The sequence below is a fragment of the Lissotriton helveticus genome, chromosome 12, assembly GCF_964261635.1.
Source record: "Lissotriton helveticus chromosome 12, aLisHel1.1, whole genome shotgun sequence".
Taxonomy (NCBI): domain Eukaryota; kingdom Metazoa; phylum Chordata; class Amphibia; order Caudata; family Salamandridae; genus Lissotriton; species Lissotriton helveticus.
This window is the reverse complement of record NC_136073.1, coordinates 273,375,916-273,398,241: the sequence shown is the minus strand read 5'-3', so window position 1 is coordinate 273,398,241 and position 22,326 is coordinate 273,375,916. Positions and strand designations below refer to the sequence as shown.

At 42.7% G+C, this 22,326-nt stretch overlaps 1 protein-coding gene across 2 annotated transcripts in view; it reads left to right on the top strand.

The window, feature by feature from the left end:
* The window catches only part of IST1 (IST1 factor associated with ESCRT-III), a 128,777-nt gene that overhangs the window by 16,059 nt on the left and 90,392 nt on the right, over window positions 1-22,326 (top strand). For both annotated transcript variants that reach the window (XM_078669678.1, XM_078669679.1), the window contains exons 2-4: window positions 4,377-4,476; window positions 5,587-5,767; window positions 7,127-7,214. In XM_078669678.1, coding sequence (XP_078525804.1) covers window positions 4,389-4,476; window positions 5,587-5,767; window positions 7,127-7,214 — 357 coding nt within the window. In that variant the 5' untranslated portion in view covers window positions 4,377-4,388. The remainder of the gene's footprint in view (window positions 1-4,376; window positions 4,477-5,586; window positions 5,768-7,126; window positions 7,215-22,326) is intronic.

The following is a 22,326-nucleotide window of genomic DNA, read 5'->3' as shown; positions in this document are numbered from 1 at the left end:
CGGGAGTACCAGTCCCCCGGAGTCCAGGTCCAATTTGAGTATGTCTAATTTTACTCTGTTGAATCCTCCAGCCCACACCAAGAAGACCAGCAAGCTGTTTAACACATCAGAAGTAGATGTCACAGAATATATTTTGAAGTGCCTATAGGCACCGGGAAGCATGACCATCCTCACCCGTCCAATAATCGAGAGGGGGAGTCTATTCCAAAACCGAATAGACTCTCTCAATTCCGCGATAACAGCTCCCATATTCATTGCGTACTGAGCATCTGGGCTATATTCCACCTGTTTGCCCAAATATCTAAAGTGGTCCAACTCCCCGCTAAACTCCACCTCAGGAAGGTGCTGTGCTTCACCACGTGCCAGGGCTGCCATTGGGAAGATAACCGATTTACGGTTATTAATATGTAACCCCGAAGCAAGTCCAAATATGCGCAACACTTCTAGGAGCGCAGCAATCGCTTCCTCCGGCTGGCTAATATAAAGCAGCGCCTCATCGACATACAATGATATTAAGCGTGTGCGACCGTCGATGGTGATGCCCCACCGATCCATGTCATGTCGTAGCCGAATTGCTAGTGGCTCCATTGCCAGAGCAAGAGGAGTGGAGTGATGGGTCACCCCTGTATGTTACAGACTTTTAACTTTTTAACTATACAAGTCCAAAACGATTCTTAGTCAAGTCTCTTTTGGAAATCGCTTTTGCGTGTCCTTTGTCATGTTTTCCACCCTGCATGAGAGTATTATTAAAATGCTTCTTTGCTTTTAGTGTTTTTAAGCGGGCAGAGTTAGTTTGGCATCTCTGTTCTTTGGAGTGCCTTTAAACTGGTCCAAGTTAACATGGCAATCTGCTGCATTTGCATTGGTCTTTTAAATTGTCATTCACATTTTGCTTCCTCCCACCTTAAATAAAACATGGGGCAATGGGTCATCCCACTTCAAGCATTAGGTCTCTTACGCTGTGTGTGAAAGAATTTTTTGTTTCCAGATCACACGTGTACATCCACCGAAAAAGTTGTGCACTTAAGTGCCAGAGCTTTTGGTTATTCTCTCTCTTTTCATTCTTTATTTTTCTTTTGAACTTTTAATTTCCATTGGAAATTCTTGTAAAAAATACACCCTTCTGAAGGCAGACTTGTGCGTTATGCAGATGCTAATCTGTAAATGTACAATCGAGGTATATATGATTGTCACTTATGCTTACCTTTATTGTGACTTGCAGTAGCGGCACAAAATATTTCAAATGGCCCTTCAGACACCTGGTTTGAAATTTAGAGCATTCATTGGTTATGCAGAGGGCAGGCTGTAAACCCAGGGCACAGCATTGGTGGGGCTGTAGTGACTGGAAGGTAGCAACAAGATGTTAGTTACAGCGAAAGCAGGAATAAGGCTGTCACATGACGTGAGCAGGTAAGGGTGGGACCAAAATGAGGTACAAACCTACGTCTCACCTAAGCAAGTGACAAGTTTGTGGAATGAGGAAGTGTGTGGGCAAAAAATCTGCTTTTGCTTTATACGTCTGTACAGTCAGCATAAGGCGAGTCTCGACTATCATTCTTTACTAAATGCAGATTACTCCAGTTTCTCTGTCTTCAACAAAGTTTTGCAGTCTTAGTTTGGGGCTTTTTATTTTGTGTATATTTTTATATTGCAAAGCAGTATTGATCAGAAGAAGAAATGCGGGAAATGAGATGAGAAAACCTGTATGGGGTTTATAGGCCTGGAGAAAGAGGGGACAGGGACACTAGTGGCAGTTTGGCTAACTGTGCAGTAGTGATCTGTGGTGAAGCGTGCAGATTTTCACTGTCCGGTGAATTTTATTAAAGGCATGCAATAAAGCACCCACTTTATTTCCACTTGCAGCAATGGCACAACAAATTTCAAATGGCACATAGACAACTACTTGGACATTTAGAGCATGCATTGCTTGTGCAGAGTACAGGCTTTCTTTGTTGAATGATGAGCATTAAATAGAGGGGAGGTTGATGAAAATTGTTTAGTGGGTTATACACTGCCAGAGATTGCATCTAGCACATTGGTTGAAAACTTGCGATCGCTCGATGGGCACTGGCATTCGGAGATGGCTTGCCACAAAGTGCTCTAGAGTAACTAACTAATCACGCACACTAAAACATGAAAGTTTTGCACGGGACTAAAATACATCTCCTCTTTAATGCTAATGGACTAATGAGTTCTATCACATTGTTTACCCTAATCCCACATAAAGAGCACAGCCAACTCTCCACAGGTCTGTTAGGCACCCAAAGCTAGCCAGTTTTACAATTTCACAAATTCTGTGCAAATGTGTGGATATAACTTTCTTTTTTCTTAGAAGGCTTTACAAACCTATTATTTGAGGACTAGACAGTCATCCTAGGCCCCACCCCCTCTGCATGGGACGACTCCTGGTGGCCGACCACACTGGGAACCGCTCCAACACCCACGGACTACGCATGCAACCTAGGATTCATCCTCGACTTCTCCCTCACCATGTCAAAGCAGGTCAACGCCATCTCCTCCTCCTGCTACAACACCCTCCGCATGCTTCGCAGGATCTACAAGTGGATCCCGACCAAAAGAAGAACAGTGACCCAAGCCTTCGTCCGCAGCGGGCTGGACTATGGCAACGCACTCTACGCAGGAATCCCGGCCAAACACATGCGACGACTACAACGCATCCAAAACGCCTCCGCCCGACTGATCCTTAACGTCCCGCGCCACAGCCACATCACCTCCCACCTAAGAAACCTGCACTGGCTCCCCGTCAACAAGAGTATCACCTTCAAGCTCCTCACCCACGCACACAAAGCACTCCACAACACCGGACCAGCCTACCTGAACAACAGACTCAGCTTTCACACCCCCCCCCCGCCAGCTCCGCTCCGCCAGCCTCGCCCTCGCCGAATCCAACGAACAACATCCGGGGGCAGATCCTTCTCCTTCCTCGCCGCCAAGACCTGGAACACCCTCCCCACCCATCTGCGGCAGACCCAAGACCTGCTCACCTTCAGAAGGCTCCTCAAGGCCTGGCTGTTCGACCAGTAGCAGCCCCCCCTCCCCCCCTAGCGCCTTGAGACCCTCACAGGTAAGTAGCGCGCTTTACAAGTTCATTGATTGATTGATTTTCTTTCGATCAACCTGGTTGTCCTGTGGCATAACCTACATTCAGCCATTTCACCGTTCCTTTCATTGTTACTCACTTTATGTACCTTTTTAAAGTGCTATGAGGCAGCTTTAAAACCTCATTTAGCCTATATCAGAGGATTAAATAAAGGGAACTTAAGAGTGTACGAAATATATTTGAGGTAAGCTATTTCAAAGGTGTAGCTAAAAGGTGTGCTTACTAATTGGCTTTACGGGTATTGAAAATCGCAAGCTGGGCAGATGTTTTTGGGTTCTGGTCTTGCCAGATGTATTTAGGTCAGAGCAGAGGCACATGGATGTTTAGTAGGTCTGGTTTCCATTTTTTCCTAGGGGTTACAGTAGGGTGGTCTTTTTTTTGTCGTGTTTTATTTGTCTGTGAGTTTTTTCAGCTGAAGATGTTGACATGTCCCTTTGCCCCTGGAAATGTAGATTCACAAATTGGTATTAATGCAAAATAACATGAAGATTGTAATTACCAGGTAGATCTCCGCATATTGTGACATAGAATTATTATGCTCTGTTTCAACAATATCAATTCCTGAACACTCACCCCTTTCCATGGTACAGTGACCAGAATGTTTTCTGCCACATGGAATATAATATCCCGACACAGGTATGTGTATTTCTGGCCATGTGATGTGAATTATCTGGCATAGGAGAGTGTGTTTCATTTCTTTATACGATAGGCTGGTTTTCTGTCTCAGGAACTCTGCTTTTTTTTTTTTTTTTTGCACGGTGGCAGGTGTGATTTCTGGCACAGTAGTCTGTGTGTTCACTGTCATAATTGTGGGTCTTCGCAATGGCATAATGATGGGCTGCTCCTGAGTACATTGATTGGCATTTTGTGGCACAGCAGTTGGTTTATCTCACTGCAAAGTGTGAGAAGATTCTCTTGCAAGTTTGGGAGGTGCATTCTCTGGTACCTTTAGTGAAAATATAAACTTCTGACGAGCCTTGTCTGAACACAAACCTGTCCACGATCAACAATACATATACACCTAGTGACTACATATCCTGGCTTTTGGCTTTGTTGTAGAAGTAATGCGATAGTGAGTTGAAACAAAGATCACTTAATTGCACATTTAGAAGACCATCAAGTGCTTACTGTTTTTTAATTCTGCTCTTCCTTCTAGTCTAGTAAACCAATGCATATTGTCTCTTCCTCTCACAGGATTCATTAGTGAATTTCCAGGTATTGTGCACTAATCCTCCTATTTTATGTCTCGTTTTAGGAGGCTTAAACAATGCTTGGCTCAGGATTTAAGGCTGAGCGCCTTCGCGTCAACCTGCGCCTTGTAATCAACCGCCTGAAGCTGCTTGAGAAGAAAAAGAGTGAGTATGGGAAGAGAGTATGATGCGATGATCGGTATCAAGTGGAAAATCGCAGGAAGTATGTTTTTTGGTCGCATACCATTGATCTAGATACCAATTCAGAGTTGGGATGGTAACTGATTCACATGGGGAAGCTTGTAGGACAGCTTTACCATTGGCAATCATGTCAGGCAGCCTCAAGTTCAGCAAGCAGTGGTTCAGGTGACCACTGCCCCACCCCCACAAATGTCTTCCTAAATGGAACCCGAACCTAGGGCCAAAAATGCAGGTGACCCCCTTGCAAAACCAGGTCGTTTTAGACCGATAATGTTGATGCCTCCACAATACGTTTTGGGCCCTTTTTTTATATATTTTAAAATTCTTTTTTATAGAGGTACTTATCTCTTTTAAGAGTCATGAGATGGATAATAAAAAAAGTTTTTCTGTGTATTTAAAAATGAATTGTTGGGAATGCAAACCCTGGGATGGAGGTTCTGCTGCCCCTTGCTGGCCACCACCAATTCATTTTTTCTGATTGGAAAGTGATATTCCTTACGCAGGTAATTTTGCAGCTGCGAAAAAGCTGTTTGCAATAGGACCTCTTCCTATAATAGGTCACATCACAAGTTTTGTCCCTGTTTCCAGACCAGTTGGTGTATGATTTGCATGTAGTGCGTTGCAAACCGCGTTTAATACATCAGGCCCTGTATCGATATCACTGCAGCTCTGATGAATGATTTACATGTAGTGTGTTACAAACCGCGTTTAATACTTCAGGCCCTGTATCAATAGCACTGAAGCTCTAATGAAGATGGGAGATGGAGTGGGATGAAACTTGCAGGATTTTTTTTACCATGATCCTTGACTAAGGACAAATGCCACAGGTATAATTGGGAATATTGATTAGTGTACCAAGCAAATGTAACTTGCTCTTTTCATCGTTGACTGTTTATGTTCTGTCAGAACTCTGCATTGATCACTGTTGCTGGTTCTCTGCCTGTTTTTGAAGATCATTCACTCTATGGTATGCCTATTCAGCTCATTCTACACTATCTCTCAAACTGATCTGTATTCCTAGTGTCCCTTTTCTCATTCCTACGGTTAACCCAGTCTGTTTTTTTTATTTTACAGCTGAGTTAGCGCAGAAAGCAAGAAAAGAAATTGCAGATTATCTGTCAAGTGGGAAGGATGAACGAGCTAGGATACGTGTGGAGCACATTATCAGAGAAGACTACCTCGTGGAAGCCATGGAGATATTAGAGCTGTACTGTGACCTGCTCTTGGCTCGATATGGGTTGATTCAATCTATGAAGTAAGAGCTTAAACATTTTTATACATGAATAGGAGAATTTACATTGCAATACCCTTAATATCCCCCAGTCCCTTCAAGGCAGAGATGTGTCCTGCCTCCCGCACCACCCCCTAACATAGATCAAATAATAGTCATCGGAAATCAATAGGATGCATTCAAGTAAATTAGGTAACACCACAGGAATAAGATGCATGTCCAGGGTTGTTTCTGAGGATTCATACACTCTTCCCCCACCAACGTTGCATTTCCACCTAAGTAAACCTGACACCTCTTCCTTCATCTGGCATTCCTCTTCCTCTTAAATAATGGCCATTCATTGTATTCCTGCTCACTAGCAACTCCGTTCACCTCCCGCCTTGCGAGCTTTTTACAACTATCTTTAAAACTTCCATTGCAGATGTTTTCCACCTTTTCTTACTCTTTCTAAACACCTCTGCCCCTTGTAGCCTTGGAACATTTACCCCTTTGTCTCCTAGGCAGAATGGACAGTGTCTAGCCAGACCTTTTTCTCTTGAACTACCTCATGTCTGTCAAACATGATCAAACCGACCAGTTTGAAAGAGTTATTTGTAGGAAGAGTAATTGAAAGAACAAAGGGCAGCTGGAGTGAACGAAAAATAGAGATGAAGCAACAAGAAAGGCAGACCGGCACCTCACAGCAAGAGGTGTGCCATAGCTCAACATAAGGAAGTGTGCAAATGTTACTTCTTTTAACTACGAGTGTAAGGGAGGTAATGACATTTTTTTAAAATTCCGTTTGGTCAAAGTATTTGTTTTCCTCCCGTTGTTACTTCATGTATTTCATGCCATGAAGGGGCCTGTTTGTTGCTTTTACATCCTAGAATCCACTGCTTACTAAATTAATTTATATAATTGAAGGAGTGGAAAGCAAAGATTCATTTTAGGAAATGCATGAGGGGTGCATGCACTAATACAACAATTAATAGGTGGCACCTGAATCATTCTAGAAGGATCCCGGGGGATATCATTCAGTGGTGAGGCAGATATAGGAGTGGGAATTAATTTGAGGGCGAAAACAATTCAGTGGACTGGAGAGTTTGGACTTGAGCATACATTCGTGGAAAGGGGGAAATAGAGTAGAATGTGCTCAGCAAACATTAACGTGTAAAGATGCCTGATAGCGGCTGAATGCAAAGTGTGCAGGTTTTTACGTGAAGTTGTTGTAAGAGATTTTTGAAGTGGCTTGTATTTAATTTGGTGTCCATTTGTGTCACTTTGTTGGACATGTCCTGGCGGTACCAGTTCTTTCCACTTTGTACCATGTTGTCTGCTTGCTCTAAGAGATGTTTAATTTAAATTTCTCTTGTACTATGAAATGTTGTTTGCTTACCTATTTAGAGAACTAGATCCTGGTCTGGCAGAAGCTGTCTCAACCCTAATCTGGGCTGCACCACGACTACAGGCAGAAGTATCGGAGCTAAAAATAGTAAGTAGAGTTTTTTTTAATTATAGGATGCTTTTTTTATGTTTGTTTAGGAGAGGGTAAGTGAGTGGAAAGTGAAGGTTTTTTGGGTGACTTCTATACTTGAGAATGTGATCGTCAAGCAAGTTTGCATAATTATCTTTGTTTAACAAAGGCTTTCACTTTGTGAGGTAATGATTGGAATTGCAAATGGATTAAATAATTGTTCGTTTAAAAAAGCTAATGCTTTGTGGTAAGTTCTCAACTGAGTTCCTAGAATCTGTAGTTTGTGATCTTTGTGGTTCGTTTGGTTGGCTTGGCAAAGAAATCGAATTCTGTGTAAACAATGACACTAACTGATAATACTCGTAGTGGGTTCCTGTAAACCTTAACAGACGAAGATGGTTGTCTTTGGAGTTTAGATTTTTTGGTAATTTATCTTGCTGGTAAGAGGTGGTGTGGATGGATGGGTGTTTAGCATACACAGTAGCATGATTTGCTAGTCTGAGAGTATATCTTGCTTCAGGAAAAGGAGGTCCATGAGCGTTGTTATCGAACTGAGTTTCCATGCCAGTAACTAACCCCCTTTGCTAAGGCTGTATCCCACACTCTCATGCTGATGTCTGAAAATGTATGCCTTGGATTCTGTAGCATATTTGAGAGATGTTTCTGGATCATCCATAATAGCATTTCCCTTGTGTACTTCTCCCCTTGTTTTCCTTTCTCGCCTGTGTGCTTCTCCCACCCACTCCGTATTGCCTTCTGTGTTGTGTCTTGTCACCTGCACCCTCAGTGTTGCTTCCTAGCACCAGTGCCCTCTGTGTTGTTTCTCTCCACCCATATACCCTTCACCGGTGTTCACCTGTGTTTTTTTTTTTCTTTAGTCCAAGACTGTGGCTTTATATATTTTTTTTATTTCAAGAGTTTTATTAGGTTTTTCAAACCAAACAAAAGAAACAATGATGTGACTACATAGCAAGGTACAAAAGTACATTAAAAGATTTCATATGCAGGGTTAGGCGATAGCCTGTGGATTACACGGAAACTAAGAGAACTCATACAAATGGAAAAGCAATATCCAGAACAAAAAGAAGTAAAGTGATAAATAAAAGTCACAAAAGGGTTACGGCGGTGGAGATGACCAACTACAATACAATATAATGTCCGCGTTCTTTGTGATGCTCCCCCCCCCCCACCCTTGCCCTCCATGTTGTTCCTCCACCAACATATCAATAAGAAAATCGCTTTTGTGGTGCTCATTTTTTTATTTACTGAGCCAACTTGGAAAATAAAAAGAGCAAGCATTTACAAAAGTTAGAGCTATTGGCATTGTAAATGACAAATGTTTTATTTATGTGTTGGTTTTGAAAACCGATAAATAAATGGCTTTGTCATTTACAATGCGAGAACTATTACCTTTGCAATGGAATAGGTCGCGTATTTACGCGAGTTTGAGCTATTGACATTGCAAATAACATGTTTTATTTATGTTTCACACACACACAGCCACCCACGCTTTTACTTTTAATGTTACAAGTAAAGCGCGGGTGCCGCGATTATACCAAAAGTAAAGAAATAGAAAAAACATCTATTTCTTTACTTTTGGTAAAATCGCGGCACCCGTGCTTTACTTGTAACATTAAAAGCAAAAGCGCAGGTGCCGCGATTATAGTCAAAGTAGCTCGCCACGAAGTGCTGCTTTCTCTTTAAGAGCCCGACTTACTGCTGGAGTAAAAGGTTCCTTATCTTCTTTATGGGGCCATCTGTTTCGCCCCATAAAGAAGATAAGAAACCTTTTACCACAGCAGTAAGTCAAGGAACCCAGTCTGAAAAGGACTGGGCTTAAAGAGAAAGAAGTACGTCACTGCGACCTCTTTTCCAATGGCTGGCCACCGTTTAGCATGAACGGTGACGCCAGCCAATGGAAAAGAGGGGCAGGGCTTAACCTCGCTAGTGAAAATACCTCTTATCTCATTAAGTCTCGCCAGCGAGACTGCGCATGTGCGCAGTCTTACGCTAGCCAAGACCTAAAAAAAGCACTTGTCATTTTGTAGGCAAGCATGCATATCGACTGTGCCTACAAAGTGATGCTGTCACCATGTTGCACAGAATCTGGGAAGACTAAAAAAAACATTGGCAACACCAGTAGGTTCCTAAGGTCTACCTATTGGCTTTGCTAATGCTTGTTTTTGTCCCTAAAAAAAAAAAAGGAGAAATTAAAGGCATACAATCTCACATAGAGGGGAACTGCTTTGCACAGCTCCACAGCATCAGAATATAGCAAAATGACAACTGGTCTTGAGTCCCTTTTTTAAAAATGTTTTTATTGTGTAGATCCATTTGCATGGGCTTCTAGCATTCATTCATTTTTCACAGATACTGCAGTTAAATGCAAATATCTGTCGCTTCATGCACAGTTCCTACCATTTCCCAAGACAGTTTTCTGGCAAATAGGTGTTGGATTTCTCATGTTTTCTCTACCTGTGGAGACCCTGATTTTGCCAGTAATGTGGCCAAACTGAGTGCAAAGTGTGAATTTCTTCACTGTTTACCCACTTGTAATCTAGCTTTGAACATTTTTGTTCAAGAAAATATATTTTGTCCTTCAGTATTATGGTTCTGAGTGAGAAATGTTTTTTTTAAATTTTTTTTAAAGAACCTTTATTATCGTGGCACGGAAATACAAACATGGGCCTACAACCAAACCGTCCGGCCGCTATTCAGATCGGGCAAAGAGGAATGGAGTGTAAAAACATACAGCGGTTCGGAGGTCGAAGGTTGAGCAGCATTCAGGATATGACATATATTTAAATTACCATGCAATAAGAAGGATCTGAGACGGTTCATTTTACAATAACGAAAAATAAAATGGAAATCAATGTCGCACAGTCACACACGCCCCTATTAGAGCTAAGTGAAAGCAAAAAGTTTTACGCCAGTGATGTAGACATATTGGGAGTGACGGGGGAGGGAGCATAAGAGTCAGGATAGATGCGATAAACACGGAGCAATTATGGCGAGCTAGTCCCACACCTCGAGGCGCAACACACTATAGGAAACATGGAAGACGACGACATCGAAAAAGGAAAAGGGCAAAGGGCCATAGAGACAGAGAGAACAAAATAACAAGCCCATCCCCCAACCCCCAACCCTGCACCCCTGCAAAAGGCTACGGCCTACCCCCCCAGCAGCGTGCCTGTCGCCCTAAATAAGAGACCCGAAATGCAGAAAAGAAAAAGAGAAAAAAGACAGGAGAAGGGCCCTCGATCTGGTCATCCGGCCCCTCCCACCTCCGCATCCAAAAATCGTCTAAACAACAACGGTAGAAGAAGTACAAGTAACAGCAATCACGTATAACGCAATCAATTACTACTCCGCTAAGCACCCCTCAAATCACCATCAGCCATCTATGAGTCCCTCCATGTCCCAATCAAAGTTACCCCTGGCCACTTCTGTCAATAATACCAATGTTGAACAATCCCTCAGACGGGATACAAAGTAGCACAAAGGGTCTGAGAGCACCGGGAGGATCAGGCAGTGTCGTCGCTCCATAGGATCCCAGCCACCGAAATCTCGCAAATAATGCATGGCGTAAGTCTGAATGCGACAACATCGACACCGCCAACAGTCTCGAGTCAGAGCACAGTCTCGCCGAACATGGAAAAGGAATCCCACGATGAGGGAAGCGTCGAAACTCCGCCGGGGCCGCCCAAACCATGGACCGATGCTGTTCCCCCATTCGCCGATCAGAGAGAGGCCCTGATGAAACCATCACATGTGCAATAGGGTCTACAGCAAGCTCATGAACCAAACCTATCCGCAGCTCCAAGAACGTAGACTCATCCGGGGAACATGTCAATGAATCAGAGGCAGACACCTCGGCGCCTTCTCGAGAGCGATCCATGTTGTTACAAAATGGCGGGCCAACAATGGCGGCCACCCTCTTTCCCAATTCTCGGGCCCCCCGGAACAGGGTAGTCTGCAGGGTTGTTAATGCAGCCAGAACACTGCTGGGCGTTGGTCTTTCCTCGCGCTGCCAAACCCCGGGATTCTCTTGCGCACCGTTTTCTCTGCCCGGACGATGGGTACGCAAGAGGGTAGCATCCGCCATTTCAGCCGTTGCGGTCTCTTCCTCCTCACCGCGGGATCGGGACCAACCCCCGGAACCAGCAGGATCCACAGCGGGATCTCAATAGTCGGGACAGGCAACAGAAAGGAGAGTCACCAAAAGGCTAAACAAGCCCCCTGCTGCTCTCCGGGAGTCACCCGCCGGCTCCCGGGGGGGGGGGGGGGGGGCTGTTAACATGACCGGGTATCACACCGAAGGGGAACTGGGCATCATGGACTCTCTCCGGCCCAGCTATATCGCACCTCTCGCAGGGCAACCCGCTATTGGGAGTGGGTTGGTATCATCTCTTTCGGCTCGCAGATCTCAGGTTCTCTTCGAGTAACTTCTCATCGCGACCAGAGGCCGCAGGAGTCGCAATCACGGCCGGACACTCTCCTCACTCGAGATCCCGGTCTCAGCACCTCAAAGGCCGCCAAACAATCGGGGACATTTCTTCGGGTCAACTGTACGGTGGAGCCACAGAAGCAGATGGTAAGTGAATGCTTTCCTTCCCCTACTCAGATTAACAAATACTGCTCAGATTAAGCGCCAGGATGTATGTGCGGGGCGGGAGGGCTCACGGAGCCGAGCGTTTATGCAGCCATCCCGATCGCCATCTTGGCTCCTCCCCATTGAGTGAGAAATGTTAACACCCACTTTTGGGTTGGCCACTAAACTCCGCAGAGTGAGGCTGGATTTCACCCCTCATTTAAAATCTAAGTCATAAAAGTGGCCACAAAGGAGATGATTCCTAATGAAGGTCCCTCCAAGGCCTGTAGTGTGTTGGTGATCTTTGGTGCAAGGGAGGGCATTTCACTTGCCCTGAGTCGAGGAAACTTGGCGCAGATTTCCTAAAGTCCAAAACAGACTACCTAAACTTTAATGGCGATGGTCAACCCATAAAAGGGAGCTTTCTTATTTCTTGAGGTATATTGGTCCCAAGGTCAAAGTTTTCTACTCATGATAAAATTGTGATCCGGTGATTGTTCACAATGCACTGGATCCAGTGGTAGCTCCAGCTGGTCTTGAAAGTCACTTTTCCACGAGGGACAGTGTTTGTGTTGTGCAAAGGACTAGATGCTGAAAGTAGGTTCCCTGTGGTTACTCTGCTTTAGGGCCCTGTATCTTGCAAACAGTTGGTTGTGGCTGGTTATGGTTCCCTCTGTTCAGAAACTGGCTGATCTGCCTGCCTCTCAAAAGGTTTTGCAGAAGCAACAGAAGTAGCCGTTTGATGCTTCAAGCACACCTTCCACACTTGGGTAATAGTATTTTTTAAATTATTTATTGTATTCTTAATCATTACAAAAAAATTAACAGCACAGCATGATATATACTAGGTGCACTAAAACGCATCAACTTGGCTCTTAATAGAACAATGCAGCAGTATGTGTACCTTGACTGTGCATTGCGTTTCTTTAACCTAACGGCTAAGTTCCAAATCTGTTTATTTTCCACATAGCACTGTTCAATGTCTAGAGTGTAACGGACTGTAAACATAAGTGCACCACATGGCTTCCACTCAAATATAGGTATTTTACTTTTTCATTTCTCTAAAGATTTGTAGTTAAGTGGTTGTATCCAGTTTTGAAAGGTACGTCCATATTAGTCTCCAAATGTTCCTTGGGCAAGCTGTGAGACGTTAACGGGAGGATTAAAGCTCCACTGTTTTGTTGCAAAATGCTGCATTGACTAGCCAGCCATTGAGTCTAGGAGGGAGTCCTCTCAACCATGGCATTGCTGCGCAGCGTTTTGCCAGTAAAAATACGATCTTCATCAGCCCATGACTTACTCCGAAACATTCCCAGCTTACCCCATCAAGGTCATAATCGCATTAAGTTCAATATGAGTTTGAAGGATTTTGGATTTCGTACCAATGACCTCCCCAACACACACCCTTGTCCCAAAATCCTGAACTCCAAGGCAATGCCAAGACAGATGTATAAAGTCAGCATACCTTGCTGAAAGAGTAAATTCCTAAGCCTAAATTGCCGCTCACTAATAAAACACTATGCAGAAGGTTTTGTTTTGATACAAGATGCGATACCTGATATTCTCTTTTTAACAGAGACCTGGCTTACCCCTGACACGGAGGCTGAGCCACTGCTGGCTCTACCGCAGGGCTATACTATGAAGAAACGTAATAGAACTGTCAGTAGAGGAGGAGGCATTGCGGTCATCTTTAAAACCAGCTACTCCTGTAGTTTTATTAGTGAGACTATTGCTGACTCTGAAAGTGCCCTCTTCAAAATTAATCTAAACTGCAACTTTACCCTATCAGGATTGCTCATTTATTGCCCCCCGGTCTGTCAATTATTTTTAGAGTAGGGCCAACGAACTTGGTCGGCATTCTGGCGACCAAGTCCGCTAACTTCAATATCGTGGGGCTCTCAACCTCCACCTTGAGGCCAGCCAAGACTATGAGATCGCTAACTTTTTGGCAGATCTTGCAGCCTGTCAATGCAGTGCGTCCTCAGCATTACACCTCTTAGACCCTGTATTCACTAATATACCTTCTTTAAAAGTTTGTTATCTGATCCCCAGGGCCTGGTCAGACCACTTTCTAAATTCCATGACATTGCAGGGTAAAGGCCTATCATCAGGCGTCCACCCTAATCCTATTCTGAAATCCTACATCCACAGATCCCTCAACTTCCTATTGATATAGAAGTAGCAAACAGCCTTCTGCGTGAAGGGTTACACATACTCTTGACAAATGTATTCCCGCAAAATACACTTACAGCCGCAGAACACCGGCCAGTCCGTGGTTCAACAAGACGCTGACCCAGATGAGAAATTACTGCAAGGTATTGAAGCACGCTTGGAGATGCCACTATGACCCCGCCCTCAAGACACAATACCGCTCAGCTGTTAAGGCCTATCATAAATCTATTAATAAATTGAGAGCTTATTACTTCGCAGATAAAAATTAAAACGGCAGCAATACGCCCAATAGCATTTTCCCCCTGCTAAAAGATCTTAGAACCCCTCCTCCCCCCCAACTATTGTCAACAAAGGTCTTAAGGCTCTGTCCAGCCTCTTTGGTCCCTTATTAATCTCTTTCCCGGCACTATCCCATGAGGTATTAAATACCTTTGCAACAAAATTAAATTGGGATCACCAGCTTACCCACGTAAACCGGATCAGTTCCAGAACTTTCTACCCCAGCAGTAACCGTTTCGTGGAAACGCGCCAAGGTTATCTATCCCATTTCTAAAAATCCTGACCCCGATGACTCCAAGCCAGAATACTTTTGCCCCATGTCATTACTTCCCTTTGTGGCTAAAATCAGAGTCTTACATCAACTCTATGCTAACCGTATTCGTGGATTGCAGTGAAATTCTGGACTCCTCGCAGAATGGCTTCACACCCCGTCACAGCAACTTAGTCCGCCCTGCTGGTGGTCACAGAACACCTGCGGAGCGCCCTGGATAAGTGCAATACCTCGGGTCTGATCATCCTTGACCTCCGCACCACTTTAAACACTGTATTGCATCATATTCTGCTGCAACGTTTACAGGAGATGGGTATTGGAGGTGGCGCTCTAAGCTGGTTTACATAATTTCTATCGGAAAGGTCCTTCCAAGTCGTCTCCCTCCCCTACAGTTCTCAGATACATTCCGTATGTCATGGGGTGCTGCAGGGATCAGCTTTGAGCTCTACGTTATTTTGTACATACAACCCCTAGAAGTGGTTGCAAAAAATAGGGGCCTCTCCCTGGTCTTCTATGCTGATGATACTCCACTCATGATCTCTCTGCCAAAGAACTCGGACCAAATGATGGTTAAGTTCCAGGATGACATGGTGGCCATCACAGACTAGATGGCGGCCAACTGCTTATAGCTGAACACTAACAAATCTGAGATTCTTATGGAGCGATTGCTGGTGGCATTCTGGGTTGGGCCCCCACCGCCTAGGGAGACCGTAAAAAATCTGGGTGTCTGTGTCGACTGTACTCTGTCCTTTCAAGCACAGACAAAATCAGTGGCTGGTGTCTGTTTCAGACTCTTACATGGACTTGAGCCACTGCTTGGGTTCTTTGATGCCCAAACATGCCAAATTATTATCCAGTGTACCATACTTTCTAGCCTGGATTACTGTATTCTCTGTACTTGGGTGCCAATAAAGCAGGGATTAATCGTCTTCAGAGGGCGCAAAATGCCCGGCCTGGATTCTATTCGCCCATCCCAAATCCTGCTCAGTCTCCAACTTTATACGTACACTCCTTTGGCTTCCGGTGGAGAAGAGAATCCACTTTAAGACCCAGTGCATTTCATGCAGAATTCTGTATGCTCAAGCTCCTCCATTCTATCCAATGTACTTATTCCTTTCGTTTCTAGCTGCTCGCTGTGCTCTTCAGATCAACATCTGGCATGTGTCCTCCATGTCAGAAGAGCCCGGGCAGGAGTCTGCCTTTCCGTGTCCTAGCTTCTGCCCTCTGGAATGCCCTCCCAGGTACCATCAGGAGCATTCAGAACCACGGGCCATTAACGAAGGCAGTAAAGATCTGGCTTTTCCAGGCATAATTCACCCGCCCTAGACTCCTGCCTCGTCTGGTCAATCTGGAATTAGTGCTGGGACGCCCCGTTGTTGGGGCAGCCATGTGCTTTACACATCTGGTAACTTAACATAACATACATGCATGGACACTTGCAACAGGCCACGCTTAAAGTAAAATCAAACAGAAGTGTAGTATATCTTGGTAAGGAATTTATAATATGGTAATTTATGCCTGTAGTTCGGAGAAATCAGTTAATTTGGGAAACAATGAAATGTCCAACATTTATCAGTAATGAATAATCCTCGGTTGGTTTCCCATGCCCGGCACACTGGATCAAGCATCCAGGTATGTATAGGCAACAGCCAACTGTAAAATTTGGATACGCCCTTTTGAGTATTTAGCGTTGATGTGATGTGTATTGGATGCACAAATTCAGTGGGTTCATTAAACCTGTCCGAAACGTGCATTTTGTTTTTTATGTCGAATTTACCCAAATTGCCCCAACATTACATGAAATTACGCTTTTGTTGCACAAAATGCAGATCTGGTATTTTGTGATAATTTCAAGGATGAAATGCATCCTTATGTCCAGTGTTTATGTAACTATACATTTCACGCTAAAGAAAATCTCACAAACTAGCATGACGTGGGCAACAGCTGCTCGCTTTGTTTGTTCCTGATTTTTCACAATAGGATTTTTACCTAAATTAAATCTCAACTACGCTATGTGGTGGTCGTGTAATAATTGAAATGCCAGAAATTACTCAACCTGCATAATAAACATAATGTTGCTTGGGTCAGTGGGATGCGTAGGGTAAATGGAGCGCATAATCTTCCTCAGCTTACAGTATGTTAATATTTTCAGTGTTGCAGTCTATTGGCAAAGTTGTATGTCCCCGCTCCCCATTCTAATTGTTCCAGAGTGAAAAAGTATTTTTAGGTGGTGATTGGGAGTACTTAGTTAGTGGCGGAAAAAGTAGCATTATTTGTCAAGACTTGACCTTCCACATGCAGCATGCCATGTGATACCATATTACAGACCATTTGTATATGAACGTTTGGCACAGGTGTTTGTAGGATCAGTCTTGTCATAAAAGGATGTTGAAAGCCTATTTCTTCAGCAGTTCATTTTTGTTATTCAGTTGCCTCTTATTTCTTACAAGAGCACCACATACCTCTCCATAGGCAGCTGCTGCCCTATAGAAATTATTTATCTTTCACTTATTTATTGTAAGGTATATTCTTCAACCTGATCTCTCTCAGTATTCAAGTGAGGCATATGTTGTTGTGTGTGGTACCAAAAATATCAGAAATATGCGGCATGGAAAACCTCCTTTTTCCTAAGCTCAGCTAGCTCAGCAGGTGTTGCTCACTAACTCATAATCAATCCATTTAGTCAGCAGTGTTTTCAGGCTTGAAGAAAGCGTTATTGGGAGGTATTGGAATGGTGATGAATAGATTCAAAACTTTGGGCGGTGTAACCTTTTTGATGGTTGCTGTTGTGCTTGCATTTGTTAATGGTAACTTTGTCCAGCAGTCTATTTGCATCGTAAAGTGTATCATGACTGGTCCATAATCACTCACTATCATGGTGTCTGTCCCTATGTATATAGACGATGGAACTAGTCCCTTGCACAATTTCAGCAGGATTACAGGAGAGGGTGGCAGAATCTCGCATTTACGCCACTTAAGTTTGTATACTGAGTGTGCACCTAATCTAAGGACCTCTTGGATCACTGAGATGAAGTTAGTCTCTGGTGTTTGATGAGAAGCATAGCCTTGTCTGTATATAACTAGACTTGAGTTTCCTTATTGGAAACAGCAATCCCCTATTAGAAAGATGGGCCCTCAGCCAGGACTCCAGTGGCTCCATTGGTATTGTGATTTTTTTTGTTGTTGTTGAAGTTTTATATAGCGCGAACTTTACATGAGCATCAGTTTAAGTAGGGACTTCCCTGGCTCATTCCTTTACGGATGGTGAGTTTCTTCGACATACAGCAGCTAACCTATACCATCCCCACAGGCACCACACATGGGAGTTTGGTCAAGGATAGTAAGTTGTGCCCCACCTCATCCACATCCTACTTAGGATTGTAAATCTTAAGGCCAATTCCAAGGAACCAAAGGCCTTCTTGCTGTCTAGAAAGGACGAGACTTCACTAATAGAAGGTCTGATTTGGTGCATTAATCCAAACCATGAACAAGATTATACAGTATTAATCTGCAGGGGAAACATTCCTCCTGCTTTGGCAGGGCAAGTTTATCCATCAGTGAGGAAGTCTGGTGGATCTGATCCTGGCTAATATCAAGATTCAGGCAATAGAGAAGGCAATAGGAAGAATTTAATCTGGCATCCTTATTGGACTTTTAACAATGTAATGATTAGTTTCTCTAGCTGCAGGGGTAAAGTCTGCCTGTTTCCAAAGATTCTGCATATAGCTCCAAGAGATGTGGGGCCTGCAGTTCTTAAAACTAATTATAGAATTGGCGGTCAGGCCATCTGAGCCTGGAGCTCTGCTGTTTGCAGAGGAGTAAATAGCAGTCTTTACTTCTACTAGGTTTAGCAGTTACACCAAAAGCAGTCTATAAATGTCATCTGTCTACACCAGTGCTTTTTCATCAAGATAAAATGTTAATAGGTAGGCATCAGTAGTTTTCTAGTGGTGTATGAACTGGAGTAGGCTGCTTCAAATATTTTTAGAACTTCTGAATGTAAATGTTCCCTGAGTTGAATGCTCGCTATGTCCGACCAGTAAATCTTTGATCATATATCATGTTTTTTGTGTGATAAGTTATACGAATAATCTTTTAATAGCTAAGCAAGGAAAAGTAACATATTTTGTGGTAATTATTGTATCCCTTTTTTTCACAATAAGGCAAAGATGTATAACATAAGAGGAAAGACTAACACACCACCATCATTGTGAACTCTTACAATGGCTAAGATCATTGATTTAAGAAAAAAATAATCTCTAAACTACTGAATAGACTTGTATTTATGACCTACTGCTTTACTAGACTGTTCAACACAACATAGATTATTCAATACCTGTGATAGAGGGCACAGGTTAATGTTGATACCTCCTGTGCAATGCAACAGTTCTCTTTTAATTAACTTGTAACGAGATCCTTACCATCTCTCTTATTTATTTAGAACTCATAGAGTTTTGTAGAGGCCGTGTCATGGAGGGAGGATAAAAGGATGATCATTTGCAAGTTATGCATAAAGAAACAATATCCTGGTAGGTAAGGATGTGTAGGCAATTAATTAAGCATGCATACAGCATTACTCGAATAGACAGAAGGAGAAAAACAATAATTTCAGGAAAAGATAGTTATTCATCTTTATATTCAAAAAGTTCAAGGTCGGAACAAGTACAGTTTAGAAACAGCACTGCAAAGTTAATTAGGGACAACCAAATAGTACTCGGTGCAGAAGTGATTGTGGTGAGAATAGCGACGCAAGTGGAAGGGTGAACAGCAAGAACGGCGCACTGTGACAAAGTGCAAATTATTTACAGTGAGTGGCTCCAAGGTGAATGACAACGTGGTATCACTATATACAGTATTTTTCAATTAAAGGTTGAGCCACAATAGAGGAGTACGCATGTGGATTAAGCTGTTTGGTCGACGGCGTTTCAATCCTTCTAAGTTCGGATCATCATCAGGACAGGGTTGTCTGGTTAGGGCGTGCTTGGAACTGTGCGACCGGCAAGTCCACTAGTCGTTGGAGGTTTATGCGGCCTATTGGATGGTCCGGTTCACCTGGATCAAGGAATCCGAGATATGTACGGGGGCACTGAATCAAGCAGTGCTTAAGGCGTCTGTCTCGGATCCGCCGTATTAGTTAGCACGATGCCTGAGTGAATCGGCGTACCGTCTCTGAATCGATCCAGACGTAACAGTTACGTCTGGATCGATTCAGAGACGGTACGCCGATTCACTCATATGTATATGTATATGTATATAGTGATACCACGTTGTCATTCACCTTGGAGCCACTCACTGTAAATAATTTGCACTTTGTCACAGTGCGCCGTTCTTGCTGTTCACCCTTCCACTTGCGTCGCTATTCTCACCACAATCACTTCTGCACCGAGTACTATTTGGTTGTCCCTAATTAACTTTGCAGTGCTGTTTCTAAACTGTACTTGTTCCGACCTTGAATTTTTTGAATATAAAGATGAATAACTATCTTTTCCTGAAATTATTGTTTTTCTCCTTCTGTCTATTCGAGTAATGCTGTATGCATGCTTAATTAATTGCCTACACATCCTTACCTACCAGGATATTGTTTCTTTATGCATTGTACTTACCCAATCCTGGTTTGGTTTATAGGTTTTACTCCTGTAATCTTTGCAAGCATTTGCAAGTTATAGCGTTGTATATCATTACAATAGTTGGAATCCTACTTGTATCGGGTGAGGGATTGTGACTGTTCTGAAGTATTGCAGGATACTAAATTGAGTACTTTACGAGTTCAACTCAACATATCAATTTATGATATGTCTGGTGAATTGTCTTGCATGTTTGATCATCCTCATGGGTGCTTGTATACAAGGTATCTGTGACTGCGATCTGATAAATTTAGGAATTTTGAATTTTATTGATAGATCAAAATACAATTTTATCATCAATATCATAAAAACTTTATAGATTAAAAATCCCAATAACAATTAACACCTAATTCACACATAATTACTAGCAGAAATAGAAACATTTAATTAAAAAAAGCCCTTATAAGTATAAAGTGCATCAAAAATAAGACCCATAAAATGTTATTTCATCATATTATGTAATAACTTTTGCCTAATTTGCCAAACTGCACGCAGAAAGTGACACAGCAACTACAAATAGTCAGTCAAAGTACTTTATTCGGTTAATTAAAACCATAAAAGCATTCTATACAAAAATATTAAAATGAATGTGACATTTGTTAACAAAGATATTGCACAGGTTACATACACAAGATAAACAAACACTTTAAAATGCAACTTTAAAACCTGATTATTAAAAAATGTATTTATGTAAACTAGATCATGGAGATTACTCTCACATTTTTCCTCCTTATCCTAACTGCTGCAGTGAGGAAACTCGCTATATTAAAAATTTCCCATACATTGGACAAGCGCTGGTTTCGCTTGTAAAAATCCCTCATCTTTTAGAATTGGGAGAATAAAACCTCTCCGACTATATAAAAAATGATCGCAGAATAAAACAAAATGCAATGTATCCTGGGTGGAGAAGTTATCACAAGAACAAACGCCCAGATCTTCCACTCTTCTCCATCCCGGGGGATCTGCGAGGAGAAAATGTAACTGATTTATCCTGAATCTAACTAGGAGAAAGTGGTGGTTAGAGTTGGTTACCACGTTTAAATAAGGTTCATTTGCACAAAGTGCATCAAAAATAAGACCCATAAAATGTTATTTCATCATATTATGTAATAACTTTTGCCAAACTGCATGCAGAAAGTGACACCGCTACTACAAATACTGGTTGGGTGTCCCTTTAACAAATCTTGAATGTTTGTCCTCTTTCCATTAATCTCAAGGTACGGCATAGGTGGACTATCCACTTGCTTATAGCTTTGGCATACAAAGGTCAAAAGAACAACAAATCTGCCATAGTTTCTACAACATAATGGCAAAAGAAATGATGTCGGGATTCAGATTCAAGATAAAGTGAAAGCTGCAAAAGGGAGGGTCCCGTATCTGAACTAAAAACAATATACGTGCTATGGCCAGACAAAATCTAAAAATTTCTTGAGTTTGCTGACAGGTTCATGTAGTAGGAAAGATTTAGTTAAGCTACCCATATGGGTTTGTTGCTCCATACAAGCAGCAGCATTCTCATGGAAACCTTTTTTCACAAATTAACACCCTAAAACTTTAACTCTCTGACTATTTGCCACCGATTATATCCAAGCACCAATGTCTACCTCTTTTGTATTGTATGTGATTTCCGATTGTATGTATAAAGTGTGATAACAGTGTACTGTAAAGCGCTCTGATACCCCCGTGGGTCATGTTCGCGATATATAAAACTTTATAATTTGTACGACACACGATTGGATGTAGCTTTTAACAATTAAGTTCCTACAATCCTCTCTCTGTAATGATACAATTCACTTGACCTCCAAATTCGTACCCAGTATACTAGTGGTCTCAATGCAGCCAATTTTGCCATTTCAGGAGTGCCAAGATTCAACCGTAGTGGCAGTCATGGGGTACCCCTCCCTTAGCCTGTAAGGGCTGTAAGAAAATTATTCCAAGCAACGCTCATTGTATCCAAGTTGCAATGGCCCCATAGCTCAGTTCCGAATAAAGCTACTCCGCTTGCTTGAGAATTGTAGATTTCCATGGCAGGGAGCTTTTTAAAATCTACGGTTCCCAAAAGCCAGATTCTGCCAGCCAGATTTCTAGGTAGCGAAACTTCCCCACCCTTTTATAGTGGTTCCTTTCTTAAGCTGATGGCATTCCTCACCTTACCTGTCCTTGAGTATGCCACCAATTTTTTTCGGTGATGTT